This window comes from Bombina bombina, chromosome 4, assembly GCF_027579735.1.
Source record: "Bombina bombina isolate aBomBom1 chromosome 4, aBomBom1.pri, whole genome shotgun sequence".
NCBI lineage: Eukaryota > Metazoa > Chordata > Amphibia > Anura > Bombinatoridae > Bombina > Bombina bombina.
In genome coordinates, this window is record NC_069502.1 from 839,082,849 (window position 1) to 839,102,257 (window position 19,409).

Genomic DNA, 19,409 nt, shown 5'->3' on the forward strand with positions numbered 1-19,409 from the left:
GGCTTTAAAGCCCAGTGCCGTTGTGACCGAATACAACGGCATAACGGCATTAAAAGGTTAAAAGTTATGGAGGCGGAGCCTGGCCACGCAGGTGAATGGCCGCTTGTGTGTGAAGCTCCGGCACCGGGACTACTCCTTTTGTGCACTAACTAAGGGTTACAGACCTCTACCAAAGATTTTTTTGTACAGATTGTGGACAAGGATATGCCCGGCAAAGGTGGAGGTGACCGAAAGATCCGACATGGGCACTTGAGCAGATCCGTCATAACGCTAAAAGTCGTCACCGATACTTAAGGGCATCGCCATCTGGTAAGAACTGACACACTGACTACACCGGGACAATAAGCGCTGCTAAAGCTCAAACACCAGGCATACTGATTTTGACGGCCGTCAAACCTTGCGGCAGCTGTTTACTAAAGACGACAAAATTAAAGTTTCGCCGCCATTACGGCCTAGCTAAAAGGTGATACTGAAGTATTTGGAGCGGAGGCAGGCTCACTCACAATGGAGCGTTCAAGCCTCTTAATAACTGAAGCAAGTCCCCCTACACTGAACAATGTGTAGAGAAGGCACCCCATAATCCGGTCACAGGAAAATGCAGAAAAACTAAGCAGACTTGGGAAATAACTTAGAGGAGAGAGGCCTTGATTTTATCACTGCCCCCATGCAGGACACTTTTCATAAATTCTTTGATATAAAGGAGCAGAGAAGATAGAGCGAGTCAGTAACGCAAACAGTGAATTAATTTTTATTGTGTTGTAATCCTCTCCCACGTGCATACAATTTGCAGAGGCCTTACCACAAATTCAACATGACATCTAAAGCTAAAAATAAAGCTGACAAAGCGGCCAAATCGCACTCACAGCTTACCACTTCAGTGAGCAATTTTTTCCAATGCCCTACAAATAATCAAAAAGAGGGAGACTCACATAGCCAAGACTCACCAAGCATAGAAACCTCTGCGAATCCAACCACAGACATCTCATGGTCTTATGCCACGCAGATTAAAGCAGACATAGCTAACCTACCCACCAAAGCTGACTTTGATGCTCTTAAGGATTTAATAACAAAAGATCTAGCAAATATGAAGCAGAATTTAAATGAAATGGGGCAGAGAATTGAATATGTAGAAGAAACACAAGAGACTATGAATACTTTATTTGATGGCGTAACCACACAGGTTAATATACACCAAGCTCAGATGGAGACCCTGCAAGATAAGATAGAGGAGCTGGACAACAGGGGGCGCCGTAATAACCTGAGGATCAGGGGCGTCCCTGAAACCGTTTCACATTCAGATATCCCTAATTATCTACAGGGTCTGTTTAAACTTCTCTTGGATGATCAATCAATTCCTGACATAGAACTGGACAGAGCGCATAGGGCCCTCAGACCGCCCCCGCCTCCAAACGCCCCGCCACGAGACATAATCCTAAAATTCCTACGCTACGCAGAAAAAGAAAAGATTTGGCAGGCAGCCCGTTCCACCCCTACTATCCAATATGTGGACCATAAGCTACAAATATTCATGGACCTCAGCCCAGCTACTATACAAAGAAGAAGAGAAGTAAGGTTTATTACTAAAGTGTTGCAGGAGCAACGAATACGATACCGCTGGGGCTATCCGTTCAGTTTAATAGTGACTCATGAGGGGCGTACAATTATCTATAAAACAGAAGAGGATCTACCTGCCCTAGCAGAAGATTTGAAACTCTCTTTTCGACGGCCGCATCCTTCAGATGTAGGGAAGGAAGAAACCAGACAACGCATACAGCCTAATCAGAACTCAATTCAGAGGTGGACCAAAGTACCACCAAAGAGAAAGAATGCAAAGGAACTGGATCAACCATCAAGCCCTGAAGTGGAAGTGGACTCTTAAATTCTCAGCTCTGGTGAACTGACCAAGTAATAGGTGAGATCAATCTAATTTACTCTTCCTTTTTTCCTTTACTAAAAGATTATAAACATTCCCAGATGTTATGGAGCGTTCATTATAATAGACAATGACTTCCCCGGGCCAGGGCTTTATTCGTAGCTCCAAATTGACATTCACCTCCCAGGTGCCCGTTGGAAGAACAATTACACTGCTGTGCTTACTTAGCGAGCACAGACAGCTCACCCAATGAACCTCCCATTATGGACAATAGTCTTGTGACCATGTTTAATGTTTAAAGTTTAAAATTAACGTTAATGTTTATGTTTACATTTTTCTGCCTTTTTTTTCACATACCCTTAGGTTGAAAGAAATTCAGAAATTTACATGTTTAAGGAGTGGTCCTGGACACACTCCCCATCCATATTATGGCCCTGAGAGACGGTTCTCTCAAAGGGACAAAGATTTTGTTTACTGTTTATTGTTATTTATTTTTATGCTTAAATTTTAGTTTTAATCTTATAATCAAATGTCATGGAGTGAATCAACTGCAATACAAATATAGCTGCGTAAGTGATAAGATGATAGTTGAATGGAACTGGGAATATATACAATGCTGCACACTTGTACCTCTTTCTGGGAATGTCATACCATCACTTAAGAAGCCCCCACATAGCATAGTCACTTTTCAAACCTTGAGAATGGGTGGAGGAAGGGAAACTAGTTAAAATGTTATACACAAAGAGCAATCTCCACTTCCTTACAACTAACACAAAGGGACTTAACAGCCAGTACAAAAGAAATATAGCACTGAAAGACCTCAAACAGAAAAAAGGAGAGGTGGTCTTTTTACAAGAGACACATTTTATTAGAGGTAGGGAACCCAGGACCTTTACATATAAATTTGGAGACTCATACTACGCCTCGAACACTGCCAAAACAAATGGGGTTGCCATCCTAATAAAGAGGGGTATCCCATTCACACTAACTAAGAAAATCGCGGATAAACAGGGGCGATATCTCATCTTAATAGGGAAACTTTATAACTCAGTAGTCACCTTGGTGAATGTTTATGCCCCAAATTTAAAACAAGATAACTTTTTTAAACAATTATCTAATCTGTTATTGGAACTAGCTAAAGGGGCGGTGGTCATGGGGGGGGATTTTAATATTACAATGAATCCCATACTGGATAACTCTAACCATACCTCTTCTACTCCTCACCGGGTGATTAACTCTGTTAAAGTACAACTGAAAGATCTTGCCCTACATGATGCCTGGAGGGTACTCTATTCCGATAGGAAAGAATATACTTTTTTCTCCAACCCACATCAAAGACACTCACGCATTAACTACATAATGGTAGATGTCACTAACCTAGCTAGAGTCACACGATTAAGAATACTACCAAATTCATGGTCTGACCATTCTATAGTTAGCTGCGAGTTTAACTGGCCACATATCCCCTGCAAACAACACTCATGGAGATTGGAGGAAGGCATACTGGGGGACCCAACCATTATCCAACGCTTAGAAAAATCAATAACGGAATATTTTACTATTAACACGACCGCGACCCCCAAGACAGACATCAGAATGGTATGGGAGGCACACAAGACTGTAATAAGGGGGGAGATAATTAGTATTCAATCCCACCAAACCAAACAGACAAATAGGGCCCTCAACGAGTTATTACAGCAACTAGAGACACTAGAAAAACAAAGAGAGTCAGACTCCACAGATTTAGCTCTTCAGCAGAAAATAACTGAATGTAGGGAGGCAGTTAACTCACTCATGGGAAAGGAATGCAAGAGACAGACATTTAGATTGCAACAAAAATACTATGAAGGGGATAACAAATGTGGCCCAATTCTAGCCAGGAAATTAAAAAGAAAAATAAATAGGAGTTATATCCTGACACTTAAAAATAACCACAATAAGGAAGTATATACCTCAGACAAAATAGCAGAAGCCTTTAGGACATATTACGAACGTTTATACAACTTGGAAAGCTTACATACTGATAGCCCTGGCCATGACAGGTATATTCAGAACTATCTAAGAAATATTCCTTTACCTCAGCTAATGCAAGACCAGAATAACACTCTTAAAGCGCCTATAACCCTCGAAGAGATAAAGGAAGTTATTTCCCAACTCCCATCAAATAAAGCTCCAGGTCCCGATGGATTTACTAACAACTATTTTAAAAAATTTAGAGATATTCTGATCCCACACATGGTGTCCTTGTTCAATGATATAACAGAGGAGGTCCCATTTCCGCAGCTTAATTTAGAAGCATATATTACGGTGCTCCCGAAACAGGGCAAACCACCAGATAGACCTGAGAACTTCCGCCCAATTTCGTTGTTAAACACTGACTTGAAAATATATTCAAAGATATTGGCTAACAGATTAGGATTAGTCCTACCGTCCATCATAAGTAACGATCAGGTGGGTTTTATACAGGCCCGAGAGGCGAAAGATAACACAGTAAGGGCAATTCATCTTGTCAACTATGTACAAAGTAACAAAATACCAACAGTGGTGGTCTCCACTGACGCGGAGAAAGCTTTCGACCGCGTCAGTTGGCTTTTTCTTAGGAGGATACTCCAGAAATTTGGTATATGTGATAGTTTTATCTCAAACATAATGGCCCTGTATACCTCTCCAAGAGCTAAAGTTAGGGTGAATGGTATATTCTCAGGGAAACTAGACATCTCCAATGGAACGAGGCAGGGATGCCCATTGTCGCCCCTGCTGTTCGCGTGCGTAGTAGAAGCATTGGCAGCAAAGATAAGGCTAAATAGGGACATCCTAGGCATCACAATAGCAGATAGGGAACATAAGACTTTACTATTCGCAGACGATGTGCTGTTTTTCCTAACCTCCCCAGCCGAGACTATTTCCCATTTGTTGGAAGAGTTGGATAGCTTCCATTTGGCATCCAATTTTTTGATTAATAAAAACAAATCTGAAATGCTACCCATTCAGTGTGAAGGACATACACTGGAACGGATTAGGGAGTTATGCCCGTTCCGAATCCAGAGAAATAGCCTAAAATACCTAGGGATAATGCTAGCCCCCTCCGAAAAGGAGATGTTTGCACTTAATTACAAAACTTTACAAAGAACCCTCACCGCAGACATGTCTTCATGGCGTTCCCAACACATAACGTGGTTAGGTAGAATCCAGGCCACAAAGATGAATGTTCTGCCACGGATACTATATATACTCCAGACAGTACCAATTACTATCCCTTCTAATTTCTTAGACACCCTCCAGAAAGTAATATTAGATTATATTTGGGATAGAAGAAAAGCTAGAATAAATAAAAAAATTATGTGCATGCACGTTAAGGATGGAGGCTTGGGAGTTCCTAACTTGACGAAATATAGACAGGCTGTCTTCCTGCAAAGGGTGATAGACTGGTATACAAACTATGAACACAAGGCATGGGTGAGGTTGGAACATGATATCACAGAACAGAGACACCTGGGGGCACTATGTTGGCAGAGACGGGCGACCTTTCCAGATAAGATCACACAAAATACACTCATTCTAGAAACGTTGAAAGCGTGGGATAGGATCCTGACTGAATATCCGCACATCACATCCAGGTTCTCACCCTTGACTCCCCTTACCGATAATATAGACTTTCCCCCGGGGACGGGCCTCCTCAGACAAGCCCCTGCCACAGAAAATAATAGAGTAATCATGATGGTGCATTTAGGGAACGAACAGCATCTTTATACTAGCCCCGAACTGATGGAGTCAGGCCTCATGGCATTCAGTAATTGGTTTGTCTTGAGACAGTGCCACTCTTATATTTATAAACATAAAGATAGGAATAACTTTTTACGCACACTAACCCCGTTTGAGGCCTTATGCAACTCTAAGGCTCCCATTAGAAGAGCTCTCTCACTAACTTATGCCCTTCTACAGTCCACAACAAATAGCCCATATTATATTGATAGTTGGGAGAAAGAATTGGGGATCGACTTGACCGACACAGACAGAACACTAATATTCTCGACAGTAACTAGAATTTCTGCATCCAGCAGATTGATTGAGATGAATTTAAAAATAATTCAGAGATGGTACCTTACCCCTGCCAGACTCCATAAACTATTCCCCACTCGTAGCGATAGATGTTGGAGATGCGGAGTACATTTAGGTACTATGTCCCACATATGGTGGACATGTCCCCTAATAGTGGGAATGTGGAGGGAAGTAGCACGTGAGATGTCGGTTATGTTGGGTATTTCTTTGCCTGTGGACCCCCTACTGTGGCTCTTTAATATCATCCCATGCAAGATTTCAAAGGATAGAAGGAATTTACTATTTATTGGTAGCAACAGTCTCAAAAAATTAATGGTAAAAAATTGGAAAAGCAGAATAGTACCAGATATAGCACAATGGCTACACATTTTTAATCAAATTCTTGAGCTAGAGGAGTACTCCTACTTGACTAACAAGAACATAGATTCATATGCCCAAATGAAAGTGATATGGGAGGAATATGTGAACTCCAGATCCCAGGTTCCACAGTAAGAAGTTTCTCACGCAGTTTCACGACGAAATTAATCACTCAGACATTGTTGTTTCTCACACAAATATATTTTTCATTTTACTGTATGTTTGTTTGTTTGTTTAAAGCTTTAAATTCTAACTGACAGCATTATTCTTTGTCAACAGTCAGTATACCCTGTACTTGATACCATCAATGTGATTTTTTTCTCTAACGAAATGTAACATGCACTGTCTGTACAAACTCTACTAATTTCTTAATAAAGCTGTTTCAAAAAAAAAAAAAAAAAGGTTAAAAGTTATTTTTTCACTTTTAAGCCTGTAGCGTGCAGCGGTTTTTCTTTTTCTATACAAAATAACTACACTTTTCCAAGATGCTGGTTTATTTTTACCCATAGCTTATTAACCTTTAAAGGGATGTGTGAAACCCAAAATGTTTCTTTTGCAATTCAGATAATACAATTTTAAAAAGGTTTCAAATGTATTTCTATTTTCAAATTTGTTTTGTTCTTATGGTATTCTTTGCTGAAGAGATACCTAGGTAGGTGTCTGGAGCAGGAAATAGTGCTGCCATCTAGTGATACTAATAGCTAAATTATTAGACTTGCACTAATTGTGTAATAAACTAAATCATAAAGTACTAACTTCTGTTATATAAGTTTATGTTACACCCTGTACTGTGCTCTATCAGGTAACTTCCTGCTGTAATTACAGGGCGTCTAGAGGAAAACCCGGGCACTGGGCTATTAAATGTGAAGGAAGAGGATGAGACAGATGCCATGAATAGTCATCAGACTGAAATACATTGCTCCCTCCCTGCCGGTGAGTAGTAATACGTGAGAGTCTGCTGGGGCTGTGCACACAGTTACTTACTGCTCTCCCTCCCTGCCTGTGAGTAGTAATACGTGAGAGTCTGCCGGGGCTGTGCACACAGTTACTTACTGCTCTCCCTCCCTGCCTGTGAGTAGTAATACGTGAGAGTCTGCCGGGGCTGTGCACACAGTTACTTACTGCTCTCCCTCCCTGCCGGTGAGTAGTAATACGTGAGAGTCTGCCGGGGCTGTGCACACAGTTACTTACTGCTCTCCCTTCCTGCCGGTGAGTAGTAATACGTGAGAGTCTGCCGGGGCTGTGCACACAGTTACTTACTGCTCTCCCTCCCTGCCGGTGAGTAGTAATACGTGAGAGTCTGCCGGGGCTGTGCACACAGTTACTTACTGCTCTCCCTCCCTGCCGGTGAGTAGTAATACGTGAGAGTCTGCCGGGGCTGTGCACACAGTTACTTACTGCTCTCCCTCCCTGCCGGTGAGTAGTAATACGTGAGAGTCTGCCGGGGCTGAGCACACAGTTACTTACTGCTCTCCCTCCCTGCCCGTGAGTAGTAATACGTGAGAGTCTGCCGGGGCTGTGCACACAGTTACTTAATGCTCTCCCTCCCTGCCGGTGAGTAGTAATACGTGAGAATCTGCCGGGGCTGTGCACACAGTTACTTAATGCTCTCCCTCCCTGCCGGTGAGTAGTAATACGTGAGAGTCTGCCGGGGCTGTGCACACAGTTACTTACTGCTCTCCCTCCCTGCCGGTGAGTAGTAATACGTGAGAGTCTGCCGGGGCTGTGCACACAGTTACTTACTGCTCTCCCTCCCTGCCGGTGAGTAGTAATACATGAGAGTCTGCCGGGGCTGTGCACACACTTACTGCTCTCCCTCCCTGCCGGTGAGTAGTAATACGTGAGAGTCTGCCGGGGCTTTGCACACAGTTACTTACTGCTCTCTAGAGGGTTAAAGTTAATACAAAGATTCTACACTCAGACTCTTAGCTAATCCCAAATGGTGATGTAACCTCAAAAACACTATCACCGAAGTTTAGAAGAGAAGAAAAAGTGATTGGGATAGCGCTATGCAGCTGCGAGTCTTATAAAGTGAAATAAATATATATTAGTTTGGATCTATTTTTATCTGAATATGAAGGTGTCCCTGTTTTGGGTTGTTCAATTATGGGATTACTATTTTGATATATAAGGATCCCCGGTTTATTTTGATCATATAACCTGGATGATAGAGTAATTTCTATATTTTTAAAATAGTCTTATGTCCTATGTTTTTTATATATAAGTATCTTATAGATATTATTATAAAATATGATGTAAAAGAAGAGAGAGGAGCAAGTGCTTTAAGATATATGTATTTTATTCCTATACAGATAAGGTTCTTATCGTATAATAGTTAACAATAAAATCTAACACATAGATGCCGGCATCTAGATTTAAAACCACATTAAAACAGTTTTTTATTTGAAATTTATGCTTGTTATATTCTATCAGTATTACTGCTGGTTTTGGACTATAACCTTGGTTTTATGAAAGCAGCTCTGATTGGCAACATCTGATAAAAAACAAAAAGTTTCTATTCCTTGACATACATGTATCGTATATTTTGTTTGTTACAATTACAATTTTTCAGTGCAGATCTAGTTTTACAATATATTAGCTAGATGAGTGTGAATACCACGTATTTTTACTTAGACATTGATATTCCAGGTCTACGGTGGTTTGTCACAGCGGTAAATGGTAGTAAGTGGATTTATCTGTCATATATACGTGTATAAGCAGATTGTCTCTTGTTATAAAAACCTTTTTATATTGTCCATATTCTGGATCTCCTCCGTTAAAGTTGTGACCGGACGGTCCTTTGGTGAAGTAGTTCCGTATGTTCTCCCTTGTTTTCTTTTTTTTGGTTAAAATCCGGGTTCTTCAGGTATTTCCTGATCCAATTGTGGATTTTCTCCTTGTGTCTGTGTAGCCCTTAAGCCAGGTGATTGAGGCTGGAGCGGTTACTGGATCCTTGGATAGGAATTACACATATGGAGTCTGTCCCTAGAAAGTGGGATATGGCTCGATGTACCTATCCTAGCCAGCCCGAACACGAGAAAGACCTCTCACCTGCTGGGTTCTGTGTTTAGATATCCTGTGACTGTCAGCAATCTCTAAGCGTTTCAGCCTGGGGCCTTTATCAAGATCTTGATAAAGGCCCCAGGCTGAAACGCTTAGAGATTGCTGACAGTCACAGGATATCTAAACACAGAACCCAGCAGGTGAGAGGTCTTTCTCGTGTTCGGGCTGGCTAGGATAGGTACATCGAGCCATATCCCACTTTCTAGGGACAGACTCCATATGTGTAATTCCTATCCAAGGATCCAGTAACCGCTCCAGCCTCAATCACCTGGCTTAAGGGCTACACAGACACAAGGAGAAAATCCACAATTGGATCAGGAAATACCTGAAGAACCCGGATTTTAACCAAAAAAAAGAAAACAAGGGAGAACATACGGAACTACTTCACCAAAGGACCGGCCGGTCACAACTTTAACGGAGGAGATCCAGAATATGGACAATATAAAAAGGTTTTTATAACAAGAGACAATCTGCTTATACACGTATATATGACAGATAAATCCACTTACTACCATTTACCGCTGTGACAAACCACCGTAGACCTGGAATATCAATGTCTAAGTAAAAATACGTGGTATTCACACTCATCTAGCTAATATATTGTAAAACTAGATCTGCACTGAAAAATTGTAATTGTAACAAACAAAATATACGATACATGTATGTCAAGGAATAGAAACTTTTTGTTTTTTATCAGATGTTGCCAATCAGAGCTGCTTTCATAAAACCACGGTTATAGTCCAAAACCAGCAGTAATACTGATAGAATATAACAAGTATAAATTTCAAATAAAAAACTGTTTTAATGTGGTTTTAAATCTAGATGCCGGCATCTATGTGTTAGATTTTATTGTTAACTATTATACGATAAGAACCTTATCTGTATAGGAATAAAATACATATATCTTAAAGCACTTGCTCCTCTCTCTTCTTTTACATCATATTTTATAATAATATCTATAAGATACTTATATATAAAAAACATAGGACATAAGACTATTTTAAAAATATAGAAATTACTCTATCATCCAGGTTATATGATCAAAATAAACCGGGGATCCTTATATATCAAAATAGTAATCCCATAATTGAACAACCCAAAACAGGGACACCTTCATATTCAGATAAAAATAGATCCAAACTAATATATATTTATTTCACTTTATAAGACTCGCAGCTGCATAGCGCTATCCCAATCACTTTTTCTTCTCTACTTACTGCTCTCCCTCCCTGCCAGTGAGTAGTAATACGTGAGAGTCTGCCGGGGCTGTTCACATAGTCACTTACTGCTCTCCCTCCCTGCCGGTGAGTAGTAATACGTGAGAGTCTGCCGGGGCTGTGCACACAGTTACTTACTGCTCTCCCTCCCTGCCGGTGAGTAGTGATACGTGAGAGTCTGCCGGGGCTGTGCACACAGTTACTTACCGCTCTCCCTCCCTGCCGGTGAGTAGTAATACGTGAGAGTCTGCCGGGGCTGTGCACACAGTTACTTACTGCTCTCCCTTGTAGTTTACTGTCTGCTTTATAAGCAAAGATAACATGAGTTTAACCCTTGTTTAGTTCATGGTCTATTTTTATACTGGAATATAGATGATCATAGTAAAAAAAAAAAAAAAAAAAAAGGATGAGAGGGAAAAGGAGTAGAATATGTGAATTTGGTGCTATTGTCTGTCTGGGAAATACACAAACTATTTTATGGTAATCTTATAAAAAACTAGATCATGTGATATTAAACTAAATCTGCTTTATTTGTACAGATGAAGAAAAAGCTGATATAGTGAAAGTTGAGATAACAGAAGATCTGTGTTTGAGGCGTCAGCTGGAAGCACAAGATGAGGAAACCAGTGACCGTATCAGCCCAGGTGAGTGAATATGTGTTGTGTCTGAGGGGCACAGGTTAGAGCTGAGTGTGGATGTATGTTGTGTCTAAGAGACCCAGGTTACAGGTGAGTGTGCATGTATGTTGTGTCTGAGGGATATTTGTTACAGGTGAGTTAGCATGTGTGTTTTGTCTTCAAGGACACATGTTTGCAGATGTGTGTGTGTATGTTGTGTCTGCGGGATGAAGGTAGCATGGGTGTTGTGTGTGAGGTACGTGGGTTACAGGTGAGTGTGCACATATATTGTGTGTGAGGTACATGGGTTACAGGTGAGTGTGCACATATATTGTGTGTGAGGTATGTGGGTTACAGGTGAGTTTGCACATATATTGTGTGTGAGGTATGTGTGATAGTCTACTAAATAATTCTCTTGTGTGCACACAGTAATTTTTGGGTCATCACATGATTTGTATATATATATATATATATATATATATATATATATATATATAATGCGAGAGAAATTGATACATTCCACGAGTACTACAAACTACTTACACATACATGTATATTCTCACTGTACAGGCCATATGGATGTGACGCCTTCAGAGGGCTCAGCGGTTGAGCACGGAGGAGAACCGTATGTGTGTGATCATGTGAAGACTGAGGAGGATGAAGTTCCAATAAATATGGCTACAGGTGAGTGATAAGCACTAATTAACACATTACCCTCAAACATCTGCCGAATATAGCACAGGTCTTGCCTCTGGCATTCAGTCCTAGCACAATTGTAACACTGTTGGCAAAGCTGCGCTAGTTAAACTCTAACCCTAGTTAAACAGCTAACATCTGGAGGTTGGATAGCGTGACCTCGCTGATTCCCTTTCTGTATAGACTCCTGTATATTTATACACATTTAAATAAAATACATATACTCCTTTGTGTCCGTCCTAGTCCAGCTCCTGATCATAGACCTTTAATTCACTGTTAGAACATTTATTTCAATAATAAACCTTGTTTTTGTATTAAATGTGTATAACTATGAGTGAAATACTTTATTTTAATATATTATGCATGTGTTATGTTGCGCATATATTCAAGCATTAATAGGACAGTATAGTAGAAATTAACTTTTGTGCTTCAGATAGAGAATACAAATTTAAACAACTTTCCAATTTACTTCTATTATCTAATTTTCTGTGTTCTATTGGATACCTTTGTTGAAAAGAATTTCTAGGTAGGCTCAGGGGCGGCAATGCATTGCTTAGCTGCTCCTTCAACAAATGATAACAAAATTTGCTTCATTCTAGTGGCACCAGAAGTAAATTGAAAGTTGTTTAAAAGTGCACGATATAGGTATCGTGAGGCTTTTTACATTTTTTAAGTCCTTTAAACAGATTTACTTCAGGTCTCCATAAGCTCTAATTTTTCCAGTGCTATTTTGTAATGCACTTGAGTGTAACAATTAACTCACCAATACAGTCCCCTATGGTGCATAAAGTTTTTTAAAAAAGCCCCCAGGGAGGCCGATAGTTTCTTGCATTGATTCGGTTTATACAAACATTTCCAGATTTATAGACAAATTATTGCAGCCTAAAGCAGCTAAAATGTCAAGCTTCTTAAAAGATACTGTCCATTTTTTGGATAAAGCAAGACAACTTGAGTATCCTTCAGACAGGTACCTGCTATTCAATATGGACGTAAAAAGCTTATATACCTCTATTAAACATGAGACTGGTATATCTATTGTCAAGAAAACGCTCATGGTGAGTGGCAGGTATACTGTGGCACAATGTCACTTTATAGAACTGCTCCTTAGTCTCATACTCTATTGGAACTATTTTCTTTTTCAAGATGAGTGGTTTGTGCAGGTCAGGGGTACTGCCATGGGTACCAACATTGCCCCAGCATACGCCAACCTTTATATGAATGAATTTGAGGAGAGAATTGTTTATACAACAAGGTGCGGTGTGGTGGCGCTACATCGACGATGTGTTTGGCGTCTGGTGGGGTGACGTTGGAACCCTGGAGAGTTTTGTCATTGAACTTAATTCTATGGTTAGAGGTCTACAGTTTACAATCACTTATAGCGAAGAGTCTGTTACTTTTTTTAGATACTAGAGTATCTAAAAGTGGCAACATATTAAAATTCGACTTGTACACTATAGATACAGATAAAAATACCCTTTTACAATACGATAGTTTCCATCCCAGGAAATTGATTGACTCCTTGCCAAAGAGCCAATTGCTCAGAGCTCAAAGAATTGTAAGTAATGAGTCAGATAGGGACATCAGGCTGAAAGAGATGACAACATATTTTTTGGATAGGGGATATCCTTTGAATCTCATAAACAAAAAGATAAAAGAGATTAAAAATCCTATTCCCAAAGAGGATAAAACGAATAAAAATAATAGGATGTTTTTTGTAACTCAGTATAGCCCCCTTAGTGACCACATTACCAAGATAATACGAAAAAAGTGGCACATACTTAGGGATTGCAATCAACAAGTAGCTTTGTTTAAAGAACCACCTCTCATGGCCTACAGGCGTGTTAAGAGTATCAGAGATAACTTGGTTAGAACTGATATAGGCCCTGGTAAGGGAAACAAACAAACATACATTGGTAGTAAACATAAAGGTAGCTACCCCTGTTTGGGCTGCATGAGTTGTAGCTCCATTATCAAAGGAGCTAAATTTTTTCATCTCCATAATGGTAAAAGGTATCATATACCTGTGAAACTACTCATGTTCTATATCTAGTTAAAGGGACATGAAACCCCAAAAAAAATCTTTCATGATTCAGATAGAGAATACAATTTTAAACGTATTTCTAATTTTACTTCTATTATCTAATCTATTTCATTCTCTTGGTATAATTTGTTGAAAAAGCAGCAATGCACTAATGGTTTCTAACTGAACACATGGGTGAGCCAATCACCAATCAACAGCTAGAATCTAGGTTCTCTGCTGCTCCTGAGCTTGGCTATATAAACCTTTCATCAAAGGATAACAAGAGAAGGAAGCAAATAGAAGTAAATTGGAAAGTTGTTTAAAATTGTATTCCCTATCTGAATCATGAAATACATTTTTTGGGTTTCATGTCACTTTAAGTGTCCTTGTTCTCTCTAGTATACTTGGGTGAGACAACACAAAAGGTCAGGGAGCGTATGAGTCAACACCGCTCCAATATCAGGAGAAAAAATTTGGAGGCTCCTCTGTCCAAACACTTCCTAGAACATGGCCATGGCATTAGCCAATTGAGGTGGCAAATCATAGAACATATAAATAAACCTAGGAATGGTATGGACAGAGAGAGATTATTAAAAAAAAAAAAAAAAAAGAGATGTGGTGGATCCACAAGATTGAAACTGATTCCAAAGGGCCTTAATCGGGACTTTGATCTAACCTGTTTCTTTTAAATCAAAACTACAGGTATATTGTATATTGTGGATGCCTTTTCCCCGTTACTCATAAATTTACTTAAGTATTTATCCCTAAGAATGGTTTGTGTCTATGGCACCTAATCTTGTTTCTTGAATGATCTTCATAATTAACAAAGTGACATTCAGTGAATTAATTGTTCCATGTTGTTTCTAAATAGTATACATAATGTATCATTTTTTTCTGCTGTACTGTCTTTAGTAATATTTATGTTTTTAATTTTGTTACTAATGCACTTTAAGATGTAATATAAAAGTATCAAAAGTATGGTGCCAGAGATAAGCACAGGAGTTCCTGACGTGAACATTTGTGCTTAAAAGCAGAGTACCTGTGTGCATGTAACATTTGGCATGACTAAGGGGTTAATCCCCGAAATGTCGCTTGTTTTTGTGTGTCTTTAATAAAGAATTTCAGCTTTATATGAAATAGTGCTGGTGACCTTCTGTACACACTTAACTCACCAATGTAATATAAATCCTGCTCTTTCCATTCAAAGTATAGGGTACGCTAAATAATTATCAGCCTTGTTAAATGGACATGAAACCCCAAATTTTTATTTCATGAATCGGTGAGAGAATACAATTTTAAACAAGTTTAAAATTTACTTCTATTATCTAATTTTCTTCATTATCTTGGTATCAAAAGATACTAACGCCTAGATTTAGAGTTCTGCGGCCAAAGGGGTGCGTTAGCTACGCGTGCTTTTTTTCTCCCGCACCTTTTAAATACCGCTGGTATTTAGAGTTCACAGAATGGCTGGGTTTTCAGTGCGTTAGGCTCCAGAAAGGGAGCGTAGAGCATAATTTAACGCCACTGCAACTCTAGATACCAGCGGTGCTTACGGAAGTGGCCAGCTTCAAAAACGTGCTCGTGCACGATTCCCCCATAGAAAACAATGGGGCCATTTGAGCTGAAAAAAAACCTAACACCTGCAAAAAAGCCGCGTTCAGCTCCTAACGCAGCCCCATTGTTTTCTATTGGGAAACACTTCCTACGTCTGCACCTAACACTCTAACATGTACCCGAGTCTAAACACCCCTAACCTTACACTTATTAACCTCTATTCTGCCGCCCCCGCTATCGCTGACACCTGCATATTTTTTTTAACCCCTAATCTGCCGCTCCGTAAACCGCCGCTACTTACATTATCCCTATGTACCCCTAATCTGCTGCCCCTAACACCGCCGACCCCTATATTATATAAATTAACCCCTAATCTGCCCCCCACAACGTCGCCTTCACCTGCCTACACTTATTAACCCCTAATCTGTCGACCGGACCGCGCCGCTATTATAATAAAGTTATTAACCCCTAATCCGCCTCACTCCCGCCTCAAGAACCCTATAAGAAATAGTATTAACCCCTAATCTGCCCTCCCTAACATCGCCGACACCTAACTTCAAACATTAACCCCTAATCTGCCGACTGGAGCTCACCGCTATTCTAATAAATGTATTAACCCCTAAAGCTAATTCTAACCCTAACCCTAACACCCCCCTAAGTTAAACATAATTTTTATCTAACTAAATAAATTAACTCTTATTAAATAACTTATTCCTATTTAAAGCTAAATACTTACCTGTAAAATAAATCCTATAGCTACAATATAAATTATAATTATATTATAGCTATTTTAGGATTAATATTTATTTTACAGGCAACTTTGTAATTATATTAACCAGATACAATAGCTATTAAATAGTTAAGAACTATTTAATAGTTACCTAGTTAAAATAATTACAAAATTACCTGTAAAATAAATCCTAACCTAAGTTACAAAATTACGAAAAATAAAAAAGAACTAAGTTACAAAAAATAAAAAAATATTTACAAACATTAGAAAAATATTACAACAATTTTACACTAATTACACCTACTCTAAGCCCCCTAATAAAATAACAAAGCCCCCAAAATAAAAAATGCCCTACCCTATTCTAAATTAAAAAAGTTCAAAGCTCTTTTACCTTACCAGCCCTGAACAGGGCCCTTTGCGGGGCATGCCCCAAAGAATTCAGCTCTTTTGCCTGTAAAAAAACCCACATACAATACCCCCCCCCCCCAACATTACAACCCATATACCCCTAATCTAACCCAAACCCCCTTAAATAAACCTAACACTAAGCCCCTGAAGATCTTCCTACCTTATCTTCACCTCACCGGGTCCCGATCTGTCCAGAAGAGCCTCCGATGTCTTGATCCAAGCCCAAGCGGGGGGCTGAAGAGTGACGTCCATCCTCGGGCTGAAGTCTGGATCCAAGCGGCGGCTGAAGAAATCCATCATCGGCTGAAGTCGGAAGTCCATCATCGGGATGAAGTCTTCTATCAAGCCGCATCTTCAATCTTCTTTCTTCTGGAGCGGAGCCATCTTCTTTCCAACCGACGCGGATCCAACCTCTTCAACCGACGCCTACTCGCCGAATGACGGTTCCTTTAAATGACGTCATCCAAGATGGCATCCCTCGAATTCCGATTGGCTGATAGGATTCTATCAGCCAATCGGAATTAAGGTAGGAATATTCTGATTGGCTGATGGAATCAGCCAATCAGAATCAAGTTCAATCCGATTGGCTGATCCAATCAGCCAATCAGATTGAGCTCGCATTCTATTGGCTGTTCAGATCAGCCAATAGAATGCGAGCTCAATCTGAGTGGCTGATTGGATCAGCCAATCGGATTGAACTTGATTCTGATTGGCTGATTCCATCAGCCAATCAGAATATTCCTACCTTAATTCCGATTGGCTGATAGAATCCTATCAGCCAATCGGAATTCGAGGGACGCCATCTTGGATGACGTCATTTAAAGGAACCGTCATTCGGCGAGTAGGCATCGGTTGAAGAGGTTGGATCCGCGTCGGTTGGAAAGAAGATGGCTCCGCTCCGCTCCAGAAGAAAGAAGATTGAAGATGCGGCTTGATAGAAGACTTCATCCCGATGATGGACTTCCGATTTCAGCCGATGATGGATTTCTTCAGCCGCCGCTTGGATCCAGACTTCAGCCCAAGGATGGACGTCACTCTTCAGCCTCCCGCTTGGGCTTGGATCAAGACATCGGAGGCTCTTCTGGACAGATCGGGACCCGGTGAGGTGAAGACAAGGTAGGGAGATCTTCAGGGGCTTAGTGTTAGGTTTATTTAAGGGGGGTTTGGGTTAGATTAGGGGTATGTGGGTGGTGGGTTGTAATGTTGGGGAGGGTATTGTATGTGTTTTTTTTACAGGCAAAAGAGCTGAATTCTCTGGGGCATGCCCCGCATAGGGCCCTGTTCAGGGCTGGTAGGGTAAAAGAGCTTTGAACTTTTTTAATTTAGAATAGGGTAGGGCATTTTTTATTTTGGGGGGCTTTGTTATTTTATTAGGGGGCTTAGAGTAGGTGTAATTAGTTTAAAATTGTTGTAATATTTTTCTAATGTTTGTAAATATTTTTTTATTTTTTGTAACTTAGTTCTTTTTTATTTTTCGTACTTTAGTTAGTTTATTTCATTGCATTTATTTGTAGATATTTTATTTAAATAATTTATTGATAGTGTAGTGTTAGGTTTAATTGTAGGTAATTGTAGGTATTGTATTTAATTAATTTATTGATAGTGTAGTGTTAGGTTTAATTGTAGATAATTGTAGGTATTGTATTTAATGTATTTATTGATAGTGTAGTGTTAGGTTTAATTGTAACCTAGGTTAGGATTTATTTTACAGGTAATTTTGTAATTATTTTAGCTATTAAATAGTTCTTAACTATTTAATAGCTATTGTACCTGGTTAAAATAAATACAAAGTTGCCTGTAAAATAAATATTAATCCTAAAATAGCTATAATATAATTATAATTTACAGGTAAGTATTCAGATTTAAATAGGAATAATTTATTTTGTTAGAATAAAATTATATTTAACTTAGGGGGGTGTTAGGGTTAGGGTTAAAATTAGCTTTAGGGGTTAAAAAATTTATTAGAGTAGCGGTGAGCTCCGATCGGCAGATTAGGGGTTAATACTTGAAGTTAGGTGTCGGCGATGTTAGGGAGGGCAGATTAGGGGTTAATACTATTTCTTATAGGGTTATTGAGGCGGGAGTGAGGCGGATTAGGGGTTAATAACTTTATTATAATAGCGGTGCGGTCCGCTCGGCAGATTAGGGGTTAATAAGTGTAGGCAGGTGGAGGCGACGTTGTGGGGGGCAGATTAGGGGTTAATAAATATAATATAGGGGTCGGCGGTGTTAGGGGCAGCAGATTAGGGGTACATAGCTATAATGTAGCTGGCGGCGGCGTGCGGACGGCAGATTAGGGGTTAATAAGTGTAGGCAGGTGGAGGCGACGTTGTGGGGGGCAGATTAGGGGTTAATAAATATAATATAGGGGTCGGCAGGGTTAGGGGCAGCAGATTAGGGGTACATAGCTATAATGTAGCTGGCGGCGGCGTGCGGACGGCAGATTAGGGGTTAATAAGTGTAGGCAGGTGGAGGCGACGTTGTGGGGGGCAGATTAGGGGTTAATAAATATAATATAGGGGTCGGTGGTGTTAGGGGCAGCAGATTAGGGGTACATAGGGATAACGTAGTTGGCGGCAGTGTACGGAGCGGAAGATTAGGGGTTAAAAAATTTTTATAGAGTGGTGGCGATGTGGGGGGGGCCTCGGTTTAGGGGTACATAGGTAGTTTATGGGTGTTAGTGTACTTTAGAGCACAGTAGTTAAGAGCTTTATAAACCGGCGTTAGCCCAGAAAGCTCTTAACTACTGACTTTTTTCTGCGGCTGGAGTTTTGTCGTTAGAATTCTAACGCTTACTTCAGCCACGACTCTAAAT

The 19,409-nt window shown here is 40.0% G+C and overlaps 1 protein-coding gene across 1 annotated transcript in view; it reads left to right on the plus strand.

The window, feature by feature from the left end:
* LOC128657219 (gastrula zinc finger protein XlCGF26.1-like) overlaps positions 1 to 19,409 on the plus strand; it is a 117,874-nt gene that overhangs the window by 3,554 nt on the left and 94,911 nt on the right. The window contains exons 2-4 of the mRNA XM_053711478.1: positions 7,115 to 7,222; positions 11,109 to 11,213; positions 11,757 to 11,870. Of these exons, the coding sequence (XP_053567453.1) occupies positions 7,180 to 7,222; positions 11,109 to 11,213; positions 11,757 to 11,870 (262 nt within the window). The 5' untranslated portion in view covers positions 7,115 to 7,179. The remainder of the gene's footprint in view (positions 1 to 7,114; positions 7,223 to 11,108; positions 11,214 to 11,756; positions 11,871 to 19,409) is intronic.